General features: G+C 44.9%; 2 protein-coding genes across 2 annotated transcripts in view; one reads left to right on the forward strand and one right to left on the reverse strand.

Annotated features, from left to right (window-relative positions):
• The window catches only part of SLA (Src-like-adaptor), a 16,883-nt gene extending 13,901 nt beyond the window's left edge, over positions 1-2,982 (reverse strand). Inside the window, exon 1 of the mRNA XM_010144011.1 lies at positions 2,922-2,982. Within this exon, the coding sequence (XP_010142313.1) occupies positions 2,922-2,982 (61 nt within the window). The remainder of the gene's footprint in view (positions 1-2,921) is intronic.
• The window catches only part of LOC104500377 (thyroglobulin-like), a gene marked incomplete at both ends in the record, with an annotated part of 82,827 nt that overhangs the window by 35,396 nt on the left and 33,742 nt on the right, over positions 1-13,689 (forward strand). The gene's annotated exons all lie outside the window — the stretch shown is intronic.

A 13,689-nucleotide genomic window follows, 5' to 3' on the forward strand; every position in this document is an offset into this window, starting at 1 on the left:
AGCCGTAAGGTGTGGCTGCAGAGTTGCACTGGCGTACCCAAATTAGAACTCAGCCAGCCAGCTCGGAACAGAGAGTTGTGCAGGTGCAGCTCAGTAGGGATTAACCCTCGATTTGGGGTCCCAAGGAGGAAAGGAGGAGGGGGCAGTCTCGCAACACCTGGTGACCCCTTGCTGCTGTAGCTACTCTGTTAACAGTGCCTAGGGTGTGCCAGGGACACCCGTGCAGTGTGCTTTCAGATGGAGTGCAGTCGTATTTGGAGTCCAGATGCCTCCTTGGGAAATCCAGCCTAGGCACTGTTCCCTTTCTCAGGACCCAGACTGATGCACTGGAGGTGAGGAAAGCAGCTCAGGCAGCACAAGAGGCTTACAGGGGTCTGATGAATGCATTCACACTGCAGATCAAGCCTGCAGACTCCAGTTGTTATCTGGTTTCTTCCCCCTTCTTGTTGGATATTCTTTCTTTTCCGTCTGTTTCGGTTCTTCAGTTTATTCAGTCTCGCTGAAATAAACTCTCACTGAAATGACCCAGTGTAAAACCTGTTTTTTCTGATAACTGTTTGGACTGTTGTAAGTCCCTGGACTGGATCCTCCACCACACTGAAAGGTGACTGATCCTGTCCTGGGGAAAATCTTCTGTGTTTGGTGATGTGATTTGGAGTTTGATCTGCTCAGGAAGACAAATAGATGCAAACTCACTGGATTAACCCCAATACACACCTTGAGTACCAGGTTCCTTTTCAAAAGTCTGTTTTCATTAGCTTTGGATGACAGTATTTGTAGCTTCATTAGCTTTGGATGACAGTACTGGTGTTTGTATTCCCAGCTTTAATTAGCAACATCTAAGCCATTATGAAAGATGCTGGTCCTATCCAGTCTAAGAGCTAGATCCGAAATGCTGTGCAGGCTGCTAAATCATAGACTCATAGGATGATTTGGGTTGCAAGGGACATTTAAAGGTCATCTAGTCCACCCCCCCTGTAATGAGCAGGGGCATCTTCAGCTAGATGAGGTTGCTCAGAGCACCATCCAGCCTGACCATGATCCCCTGGGGTGGGGCTTCTACCACCTCTCTGGGCAACCTGTTCCAGTGATTCATAGCTCTCATCATGAAAAATTTCTCCCTTATATCTAGCCTTGGTCTACCAGCTTTTGGTTTTAAACCATTATCCCTTGTCCTACTGCTACAGGCCCTTCTAAAAAGTCTGTCATCATCATTCTTAACCATCCCCCACCCCCACCCCACCCCCCCCGTAAGTGTGGCAAGACTGCAATAAGGTCTCCCTAGAGCCTTCTCTTCTCCAGGCTGAACAACCCCAACTTTTTCAGCCTTTCTTCATAGGATAGGTCTTCCATTGCTCATTCCATTGCTCATTTTTGTGGCCGAAAGGCTGCCTCTGGGTGCTTAAACAGAGGTATCCAGTTCCATTTCAGCTGTGTGAGTGCCTGAGGCATCCCTACAACCTTGGCAAATGCCGCTGCAGCTGTGAGAGGTTGTTCCCTCCCAGGTGGCAGCAGGAGGCTGGGCGGGATCTGACAAAGCACCGTTCTAGATGTGCTAGACACGTAGGAGAGGGCAAGTAGACTGACCTCTGAATTCCTAAATGGGTAATGCCGCCCTTGCAGTCGCTGTCCTGTCGATGTTTGCTGAGTTGTGTTTTAGGGGTATGTTCTATTTGCAATACAGGAAGGGACACAGTTGGCTTTAGCCCTGCTAAACCCTGACTTTTACCTTGTGCAGGAACAATACAAGCTTGGTGACCACTGTGGCAGTGACCCCTCCCTCCCCTGCTGTCAGAGAGGTCCTGCTCTGAGTGCGTGCACGGCTCTGCTTTGCCCGTTGGGGTATTCATGACAGCGTTGTTGGTATCAACAGAAAGCACTTTTCTTTACGCACACACGGAACTGTCCGTTCACGTTTTGGGCCTCTGTGAAGCCGTTAACAGTAGTGGGGTCTCTGTTTTATCAGGACCGAAGGCTACACAGCTGCTTGTACCAGCTAGTTCCTGGCCATGCTCAAAGCAGGGCTGTTCCCTTCCAGCGCTGATGAAACCGGGCTGATTCCCTATCCTTACAGTACTGAGCAGCCCAGCTGGACCATCTCTCATGGAAAACCGAAAGATTTTGATTAGTGCATTTCCCATCTAAAAAAACCTTCAAACACCCCCAAATCAAAACAAAAGCCCAGACTTGTTTTTCCTCCCTCACCTTTGTGGAGTGATTTACTGCAGCTCTTGTACCAGCCGCCGCACTGCGGCACGGGAGCAGCGGCTGTACCAACTCTCCACCTACTCACCTGCACTTTGCGGGTAGCAGGTCACTGGAGTTCTCTTAATTTCCCCCTCATTCATCACCTTTACCAGCCTACGCAGGGGCTGATATTTTCGTGTGTGGATGCACAGGACAGATGTGCCCTTTGGCAGCCTGGCCTGTGAAATGTGTATTTCTACATAACCTTTATTGATAAACCTGGTGACAACAAGTTCTACTTGTAATCCAACCATCTCACAGTTGACTTCGGGTTCAGTGCAACCATAACATCTTTAAGGTTTTTAACCTTAAATGAACCAAAACCAAATTTCAAGAACAAATTGGTATAAAATACATGCCAGTATGTTAAAACACAGTATTTCTCTTTTCTGAAGTAGTGTTTCAGTGTTTTCTGAATTAAAAGGAACATCTTTCAAGGAGCACCAGCAGATAATAGTTGTAATATTTGGGGTTTTTAATTAAAATACTTCTGGGAAAATGAGCTAGAACATACCTAAAAATAAGCACTGCCTAGAGGATGCCCTCTTCTCCCCCAGCAGTCTCGCGCTTGCCTGCTTTTTACTACATCAGGCGAATGAAGGAAGATACACGGATGAACGTGCCATGAATGTTGAACATCTTTTTCTCTTGAAAGAAATTAAATGAGTGCTTACCCGTTTGGCTCGGCACATTTGTTTCTTCAGAGGCTCTTGGCGTTTTCACAGTATTTCCCATTGCACTCTTGAGCACTGTCAAAGCTCTTCAGCACTAAATCGAAGGAGACATTGAAATTAAACATCAGAATAACACCTGCTGTGCCAACAGATGAGAAATGACCTAGTTTGGGTGTCTCCAGTTCTCTGCAGTTTTGCTTTTGAGAACTCTTGTGTCAAATTCATGTGAGAGTTTTACATACTTGCTAAACTCTCACCACTTTTGTGCTTTTATCAGGGGAATAGCAGAAAACCACAGCTAGGGAAGTTGCTCAGAAGAAGGCGATGTAGTAAAACTTTCCATTACCAGTACCACAGCACAATAGGAAGTCACAGCAAGGCCATGCCCATACAGTCATTTCATGTACGAGATGTTCTTTGCAGCGCTTGGAGTTCTGAAGGTACAAACAAATTCATTGGATTGGCGTATCTGGTTTCCAGCACTTATTGCCAGACACTGAGAACGTTGCTTGGTGCTTTGTTTTCTGATGCAGTTGTGGTCTCAGTGAATATGGGCAATGTTGTTTTTCCCCTCTTTTTTTTTTCTTTTTTTTTTTTAAATTAACACCTTGACAAAAAAAAAAAAACAACAAAAAAAACGCTCCTCTTGCAAAAAGCCGGTGGTGCATATTCTCCAGATACTTGTCTTAAAAAGCTGTGGTGGATGTACAAGAAACAGTGTCCAGCAGTTGTCGAACTGAACGTTGTGAGAGGGACAGTTCCTCCTCGTGGTTTTGCTGCCTCCATCCTAATTCTCCCCAGCTGAGAGGAAAACCCTTTGGATGTGGAAGTTGTCTTATGCTATGGTATATTTTCAGAGGCAGAGGAGAATAAGCTAGATGTTTGAAATTGTACATTAAAGCAAAATAACTCAGCATCACTAGCTGACAGGTAATTATTTTTTAAAAATGTATGTCTGTAAAAACAGTGAGAGGGGCTGTAGCAGCACCGTGTGGGTATCCTGCATCTCTCAGTTTTTCTAGATTAAATATTTCAAAGACAATTACTGCCTTTGGTGTGCTGCCCCTTGCTTACAACAGGCTAGAGCCTGCCGATGGTGGCTGGGGAGTTGTCTCTCTCTCGAAGCAGTACTGCTGAAGTGAGTGAGACTTTATTACCGATTGTCTTTTGGAATAAGATCGGCAGAACTGAGTATATTGCTTAATACCATACGCTTCTGCTGCCTCACAGGCAGTTTGGGAAGCCACCCTATGGCTTTTGAGTGAAAATCACTCAGAAGGAAGAGAATTTGTCTCTTAGCAAATGCAGGTAGGTCAGTGCTAAAACAGATGGTGAGGCACAGTTTGACTCGACCTCATCCAATTTTCAAGCGTCTTGGGGCTTGCTCCTAAAGGCTCTTTGCTAGAAGTCTCTATTTTACCGGACACATGGTATGTGACCCTTTCACTGTCTGCACTCAGGAACTGGCTTGTGGCACATCTGTAGGATGCAGCTGTGCCAGTGTCTTTCTGACAAGTGTCTGAAGTCTGCTTTCACTGGAACAAAAAGCTGTTTTATTGCCTGATATAAGAAGTCTAGAACTTGAATAAAAGAGTAGCTTTAAATTTAAATAAATGATTTGGGTATTCATGTTTGAATAAAGGGGTCTCTCTTGACAGAATACACAAAGTCATCCTCCATTTAAATGAGCCTAAGTTTCTAAAACTGAATTCAGAATTCATTTCTGCAGGCACAAGATTATACTCTCCTGAACTGACTAGGAATATTTTTTTGCAAGACCAAATTTTAATTTCTTCACTGTTTTTCTCAATGGTATCCCATCAAGAATAAGAAGTATGCTTATAGGAATAGGGCAGCTGGTACTTTGGCTACAGATGGTATAGGTGTTCCTGGCTCGTCTTCAAACTAGCCAGAAAAATTTCCTGGGCATGGTAATAGAGAGCTCAACAGGGCTGAAAAAAGTGAGCCAGAGAAGTGGGGAAAAATACCTGGACAGGTGATCTCTGCTGAGCTCTGTGCTACAGTAGCGGTGTTTTTGCAGTGCTTGAGAAGGGCAGTTCAAATCCGGTTGAGAGTTTAGTAACTAAGCTGCAGTTACCACAAATCTTCTGCAAGTCCCGATAGGTGCCAAGCGTGGCAGTGTAAATATCTTATGCCCATCTATTATTTTAACACATGCAATTGCTATTTAGATGAGAATAGTACTTGAATTTTGTATCACAAAATATGGAAAAATAAAAATACTGGCGTCCTACCTCTAGGTGCTCCGTTTTTCTGGGTCTTGGTATTTGAGGGCCAGGAGAGCAAGTCATGCTCCTAGCGATCAGCCTTGTGACAAAGTGCTTTCAAGGGCTTTTTTCCTACTCGTAACATACAGTGGGGACAATTTTCAGGTGCACCTGAGTCACTTGGGAAAGTTATACGTAGCGTTTGTACGTGATGGAAAGACTTCTGAAAACTTCACCTCACTCTCACAGACTTTCTAAAAGCACGGCACATTTGAGCAAGGCACTGTCATTTTCCTAGGTGGTATTTGAGGATCTAAACGCTAAATGTTGCTTTAGAAATACCTGGAGTAATTTTGAAGGCTTGTTTATGTAATTAATTCATTTGTAATTAAAGCACTTGCTCTCTAGTCCAGGCGGATTAAGCACTGGACAACGGGCATGTGCCTACTTCATGTCTTTGCAGAGCACGTTTGAAACTGTCCTGGCTCGCTTCTGCCGTACAGGTCATCGTTCTTCTCGAAGGACCTCTGCCGTCGACAGGACGGCGCATGCAGCTCAGTGCTGCTACTTCAGATGTGAAAGAATCTGACTTAACGGAAAACACAAATGTTATAAAGTACTTCCAGTAACAGTGAAAAGCAATGACGTTTTGGACTTTGATGTCACTAGTGTGATAGTTCGCTGTGTCTCATTACATTTTCCATACTCTTTTACTGTCACTAATTACCATTGGTGGCAGCATAAAGTCTTGAAAGGGACAGAGAGTTCAAGATGTTCTCTAGACTCACGGCAGAATTGTTCCTTAAAAATAAGCAAGTAGAGAGCCGAGACCACTGCTGCTGATGCACTTATCCAAAGTGATCAAAAGGGAAATGACAGATATCAGACAAGGCTTTACCACTAAGGCTACCTGTCAACATGCATTTAAGTAGAGTAAATGTGCCTATAGTCCAGTTAAAGGTGGTGGAGTGAATACCCTGAGGTACGGCTCAACTGTCAGACAGGAGGAGAGGAAATGGCCTTAAGTTGCGCCAGGGGAAATCTAGGTTAGATATCAGGGAGAACACAGAGAGGGTTGTGCAGCACTGGAACAGGAGGAGGTGGAGTCCCCATCCCTGGAGGGCTTTCACAGCCGTGTGAGTGTGGTGCTGAGGGACATGGTGTAGGGACCCTGGCAGTGCAGGGGAACGGCTGGACTGGATGATCTCAAAGGTCTCTGCCAACCAGAGGATTCTGTGATGTGAAAATGGGTTGGAGATGGAAGAAATTGGAAGTTTTGTTTTAAATGGTGGGGTGGGGGTATGTGGACAAAAGGTTGCTTTGACTTGCTCACTGGCAATGGCGTGTCGCTGTTTCTAGGGTAACAGTGTATGAATTAGTACCCTGAGTATTTAGAAAACAATAGTCCACATGACTCTGAAACGCATGATAAAACTTAATGGCTTAAGTATCTTGTGCTTGCATTGAGTATTGGCAGCACAACACAAACCCAGTGTACTGCTTTATGATAAACCATATGGCAGGTTTCTGAAATCTTGAAATACTCTGCAAAAGTAGTCTTACAGGAAACTCTAAGAGCATCTTGTGGCTGAGCTGATTTTTTATCATTTAAGTCAGCAGCAGAACTGTAACAGTTTTGTAGGTGACATTCTTCTGAAATGGCGTGTCTGCTCCAGGCACTGCATCTCACTTAAACCTGGTGACAGAGTTTGGGATACGGGTAGAAGTGGCATCCCTCTCTCATAGAAGCAGACAATTATGCCAGATCCAAAGCGAATTGTTCACCGAGGGTGATTTGGGAAGAATGAAGGAGATGTAATAGACTCAAAGCTCACCTTGTCTCATCAACCCTGAGCCCTGCATGGAGGAGCGCCTGAGCTCAGCGCGGAGGAACCGCTGTGCTGCTGGGCTGTAAACCCAACTCTACCTACACCGTTCCCAGCTCACAGGGCACCTCCTCAGGCTTGTGTGGAAATTTGATTTTAACTGTTAAGATCACATTTGTGGTCTTCCAAGCTTTGGCCCTTCCTCCTCTCCCCGCTCCGCTTGTGCACGTGCTGTTTAAGGAGAGCCGGTGGCTGCGGCCATAGCTGTTCGCAAGCACGTGGCTAGTGGGGTTTAGTGAACTTCACTGCTTTATTTTTGCTGCCAAAAGGAAGGTGAGGGAACATCTTCATCCCCAGTCCTGCTTTCTGTCCTATTTACCTGTGGCAGAGCTCTTGACAGGTATGAACTCTTTACCTGTCAAGACTGGAATCTTGCTGACCTACATCACAGGTCCCAAAAACCTGTGGTACAATTTACACCTTCTGTTCCTACGTGCAGCAATAATTCCCTCTCGCAGAATCTGTTTTCTGAGAAAACACGCTTCTGGAGCAGTTATGGGACACGGTGCATAGGAAAGTCCATTGCTTTGTAAGAACTTTTTCAAAGTAATATTTAAAATGATTGAGAATTAGTAAATATTTTCTATTATCTCCTACTCTTTTATCTTTTATCTGTATTGTCTCTTTTCATTTTCATTTCTTTAATGAAAACTAATAAGAGAAATAAAAAGGCAAGATAAGCACCTGAGTATTGCCCCTCTGCAAAGAATACTGCAGACTAGCACAGTCAGGACATTCCTCTCTCCCGAGATGCCATACCCTGTTTTATTTTTGTTGCCTGATAGTCACATCAGGCAAGTTCTCAAAATTTAATAAACCAGCAAGTTCTCAAAATTTAATTCTCAATAAGGTTTACGGGTAATGTCTGAATCCCATTTAGCTTGAAAATGAAATGAAAGCACCAGCATCTTGTGATTTTTCATGTGGGAAAAAAAAAGCAGCTTAGATTTCAGAAGCTGTATGGAGTTTCTGTGAATTTCCCTTAATTTGCCAGTAATCAAAATGAGCATCCTTTCAGCTTTGACGCGCTTGCACCTTTGCGCTTAGGAAGAACAACGCAACGCTGTAGTCAAGGCAATTCACAGAAACGTACAACTGTGCAACAACAGAGAAGCACCACGTTAGGCACACTTCTGACACTTTGAATAAAAAGCCCACTAACCCCTGGACAAGTATTTTGGGTTCTAGTGAAATGCAGTTTGCTTCAGCATAAGGTCCTGTGCCTCATCGTACTGCGAGCTTTCAGCAGAAAGCTGGCGGCTGCTTGTTCCCTCTATCTCTGGTACCGCTCCTTATGACAAGGATCAAGGCAGGCTTTTTTCTCCTGCCTTTGCTGGTACTTGAAATCCACTGTCACTGTTAATGAAATAAACTGCCTTTATATACATGAAATGGCAGCGTTTGGCCCCGTATGCAGACGATCTAAACCGTATCAGAGCAAGGATTACCTTTAAACGCTAGGCATGATATTCCCGGTGGCAGTGGTTCTCAGAAAAGCCGTAGTCATAATACTGCTCTCGTGCTGCCAGCAAGGTTTAGCTGATCGAGTCGAGGAGCAGCCGGTCGAATGAGCGTGTTGTGAAGCTCATGCTGTCATATAGAGGAGCATTTGCCAAACAGGCCACACACTTCCTCTCTGAGAAATAAGGAAGGCTCAAAGTGTTTGCAACGGATGAGGTTCCTGTTGCAAGTAAGTCACTACTCAAGACACTTCTTATCTGTGGGCCGAGAAGACCAGGGAGGCTTTCAACATATTGCATCAGGGCTGGTTTGAGCAAATAAAAAAATGAGCAACATAACCTGGTTTGCACTATTTACACAAAAAGGGTTTCCTTTCTCCGTTTTTTCCCCTTCCAAATCTATTCATCCAGTAATCTTCAGTCCCCAGCTGCTGTGGTTTATGTAGTTTTGCTAGTTTTTTCAGATTGGAAGAGGCACAAAACTCCGTTTTCCACTCTTACTGAGCCTGATGCAAATGCAATTCTTTACTCTGTACCCCAAAATACCTTTGCAAATAATCAAAGCTCAACATCAGCAACAAAAGAATACGGAGTGAAAAACTGTCTGTGAAGCACATTTTCACATCAGTAGTACAAAGTGCAGAAGCAGGAGCCTCAGGACCTCTCTCATCTCAGTGTCTGAGGCAGGGAAACAAAGATACCAGCCTGTTAAATAACCTGGTACTGAAGTCACGCAGGAGTATAGTGCTGCAGATATGAATATAGAACTCAAAGGGATTTATTAAGGTTTGCTCCTTGCTTTTAAAATCAAGATGTGACTTGAAAAGCTCATATACCTGATTTTGTATAGTAAAATTAAAAAAAAAAAAGGTAGAAGAAAACAAAAAAAAACCCCACCAGAAAACCTGAGTTCCTACTTTACCCCAGGGCAGCTGTGAGTAGATGCTCATCGTAAAGCCAGTCTGTTTAATGATGAAAACCAGAAGTTGACAAGTGCGTGGGCTGCTGTGTAAGTGCTGTTGGAACCAGGAGACTGATCAAATTCCCAAGGCTGTGCCAAAGCGTGGAGCTACGGTAGTATCAGGAGAACATCCTTTCTCTTTGATGGGCTGTGCTAGCAGTCCTCGCTTCGAAGTGACAGGAAAGCATCTGGGAGGTTGATAAGGAATCAGTCTAAACAGAGCTGTGACAGTGATGTAGCCGGTGCTCTAGGAGCTGTTTTTACCATAAAGCCCCATGATGATCCCTGCCAGGTGTATTTTGATTGTTTAGGATCTCATTGCTTTCTCGAAGTCAGAGGGGTGTGGCATGCGTGTTCCTTAATGGCATTCACTGAATGGAATGACTGACACATCACAGGCTGAGGTATGTCTGCCCCTCAGGCTGGAACAGGCAGTGTAAGAGCTCTGCCTTCTGATCCTTCTCACCAGTGTCTGCCTCAGGCTGGCCCTGACGGTCTTTGTGCCATTACAAGAAGTAGTAAAATTAACGTCCTCAGATGCACTCATGAAGGGGGCAGGTCTCAGACTAAGCAAGAAAGATTGGTCACGCTAAAGAAGAGGTTGGACTTGCTTGATAGAACATGCTCCACTGGAAACTCAATAAACCTCAGCCACAGTTTGTGCCATGCTTGCAGAGGAACAGCTGAGTTCCCAGGGCAGGGAGGTAAATAAAATTCTCCATTTCCGTGTCATTTTTGTCTGTTTCTGGTGGCCGTTTGCTCTTGTGCAATGATGAGAGCCAGCCTTATCCTTTCAGTGCATTCAGCTAATAACTTGTTTAAATAATAAGAGAATTGATAAGGTAATGTTTACATCTAAATGCAAGAAAGTTTTGATGTGAATTAAGTGGGGCTTCATAAGCCATCTTTAGAGTATTCATATCCTGTTGTTGGGTCCCTAACCTGACACAAGCACTCGCTGAGTCACTTGAGAGAGGACCATTGCATTTGCAGGACTGCCTCTGCTTACAGCAAAGAAGCATTTGATGAGACTCATGTACATAAAAGGAATCTTCTTCAACATGTTGTTTTTGATGGTGTTTGCCATATGTCTGTCCCATAGCTCCTTAGCTGTGACAGAGGCTCCCTGAGCTGGTCCCAAAGATTTCTACTCCTCCAGGCTCTTGAAGACAGACTTTGTCTGAAAGCCCGGAAGAATGACATTATTGTCTTCATGCAGAGCCCCGCGGCCCTGGTGTGCTGTAAGCACTTGCTACTATGCAGAATTAGGTGTCTAAGGAGAAGCAATGCAGGCTACTGAAAAACAAACCTGCAAGAAGAAAAAAGGAGGCTCCAAACTGAAAACAAGTACATTAACTCCAGTCTTTTAGAGAATAATCTGTGAAGCCAGTTGGAAAGAACAGTTAGTGGTCACTAAGTTGCAGCTTGCTTATTTTTGCAGAGAGAAAAAAGAGGGTATGAACAGACTCTTTAATCTGGCATTAACTGAAACTGAGGACGTCCTCAAACAGAAATAAAGGGCAGTTTTCTGTCAGTGGAGTGATATCTTCAGGCACAAACTGCAGCGGGGAGGACTGCAGTATCCATTTCTCAGTGTCTCTCAGCCCAGCTTAAATGCTTCATGCAAGATCAGGCGTTAGTCACACACAAGCCGTGTTTGAAGCGATAGGAAGCGCTTCAGCTCAGCCATCAGGGAATGGAAGAGCCTTGGCTATCCTGGAGGTCAAACCAGATGGTCCGGTGGATACTTCTGGCTGGGAACTGCTGCGTCGGAGCCTGTCTTTAGCAGATAAACTATTGCTGTGCAGCTGGCTCTTTGGGGAGGGTAGAATTACCAGGACTTCTCAGAGGTTTGACTGTTTTCATTAGCTATTTTCTGCTCTCACTTTTTGTGGGGTTACTGTTATTGCTGTTTGCGTTGTCTGTAGACCCTTCTGGCCATGCTTCTGCGTCGAAAGGAGTCAGCAGCCTGGCAGCCGTCAGGGAAACGGCAGCAATTCAAAGGCAGTGCGTGTGTCGAAGAGGAGAGTGTGGCTCAAGCAGGGTTTTCGGTTTCAAGTCAGGTTGGAAAAAGAAGAGGTCATGATGTGAGGAGAGGAAGAAGGTTTGGGGGTTTACAGAGTGTGGGTGACAAAAACTAGTCGCAGTAACATTTCTAATCATTAGATCTGTTGTGAATCAGTTTTGAAAAGCTTTGCAGAAGTGAGTCTCCAGAATCAATGAGGAGTTAGAAGACATTCAGCGCCGCGGCTTATAGGGCAGCTGTCTTCTCTGGGTATGTTGAGAGACAGAGATACAGCTTATGAAGTGGTCCTGTGGTGGGTTGATCCTGGCTGGATGCCAGGCACCACCAAAGCCTCTCTATCACTCCCCTACTCAGCTGGACAGGGGAGAGAAAATACAATGAAAGGCTCCTGGGTCAGGATAAGAACAGGGAGATCACTCAGAAGTTACCAGCATGGGTAAAACAGACTCAGCTTTGGGAAATTAGTTTTAGTTTATTACCAATTGAATCAGAGTAAAATAATGAGAAATAAAAAATAAATCTTAAGACACCTTCCCCAGCCCCTCCATTCTTCCTGGGCTCAACTTTTACCCCAAATTCTCTAACTCCTTCCCCCGCAGTGGTGCAGGGGGACAGGGAATGGGGGTTGCAGTCAGTTCATCACGTGTTGTCTCTGCCACTCCTTCCTCCTCAGGAAGAGGACTCCTCACACTCTTCCACTGCTCCAGTGTGGGGTTCCTCCAACAGGACATGATCCTTCATGATCTTCTCCAACATGAGTCCCTTCCACAGGGTGCAGTCCTTCAGGAACTGACTGCTTCAGCTTGGGTCCCCCATGGGATCACAAGTCCTGCCAGCAAACCTGCTCCAGCGTGGCTCCTCTCTCCATGGTCCACATGTCCTGCCAGAAGCCTGCTCCAGCACCTCATCCAGCTCCTTTTTCACTGACCTTGGTGCCTGCGGGGTTGTTTCTCTCACATATTCTCACTCCTCTCTTTGGCTGCTGTTGTGCAGGGTTTTCTTCCCCCTTCTTAAATATGTTATCACAGGGGCACTACCACTGTTGCTGATTGGCTCAGCCTTGGCCAGTGGCGGGTCCATCTTGGAGATGGCTTCTGGCATCTTCTCCCAGCTTTTCCTGCCAGCAAAACCTTGCCATGCAATCCCAGTATAAGTCCATATATTCTTATTTATTATTGTGGAGGGAGAACTGGGATGGACAGGATAGCACCAGTAGAGGTCTGTGAGCTATGATGTCCCAACAGGAAAGTTTGCAAGGGGTACCAGCCTCAACCTAGATGACCACAGCCTGACCTCAAAGCAAGATCTTCACATAATACTGATTTGCATTTATCAGCTTCTCACCATTGTGAGCTGTGACATTTCCTACTGAGTTTCTGCTGTCTAGCTTAACCTCTACTTTTGAAAAGAGAAATAAAGAGCTGCTTGCAAAGCTGCTGGCCCTTGAACTACACAGTACTGAAGTCCCAAAGTCTTTGGCCTTCCATTTTCAATGTCTTCACTTGTTACAGCACGTGCTGTTGCCCAACGTTGTAATGTTCCCACTGTTCCTGTGAACTTAACAGGACAGGGAAATGCTGCCGTTGTGGGTTGCGCAACGCAGTTGCAACCACTTCGTCTCAGCAGGTCAGTACTTTCAGTACTCAGAATGCTTTTGTCCAGGTCATTCTCAAAGATCCCATCGGAACTTCCTCTGACAGCAGGTCAATCCGTAAGGACAGCTGAAACAAGAATCATGCGTGGCTTCAGTTCCCCATCAAGCCCTTCTAAATGATGCTGGTGGGAAATACCCTGTGACAGCAAGATGGCTGATGTTGACAATTTCATGATATATCTCATATATATCCCATGTTTGGAGGTTTGCTTGCAAGAAACTACTCTGCAGGATTATCTGAAGAGCTCAGATGGACATTTAAAATTGAATGTTTTAGCTCTTGTGTTTATAGGAGGATTCCCAGAGAATGAAAAAAACCAGAGGATTAACAAAAAGAACACAGTGTTTGTTATTTTGGAGCTGATCTCATGATTTCAGGGTTTCCTGATTCATGATTCTCTCATGTTGGTGGTAATATGGGTGTCGTGTAATGGAAATGAACGGTCCCTCTGCTATTTCTGCTTCTGCCTAAATACTCCTATTTTTTAAAGCGTACAACTCCTTCGTTGTGGGTTGCTGGCACTAATTACACAAATAATAGTTTTATAGGGAA

The sequence above is a fragment of the Buceros rhinoceros genome, unplaced genomic scaffold, assembly GCF_000710305.1.
Source record: "Buceros rhinoceros silvestris isolate BGI_N320 unplaced genomic scaffold, ASM71030v1 scaffold6249, whole genome shotgun sequence".
Classification (NCBI taxonomy): domain Eukaryota; kingdom Metazoa; phylum Chordata; class Aves; order Bucerotiformes; family Bucerotidae; genus Buceros; species Buceros rhinoceros.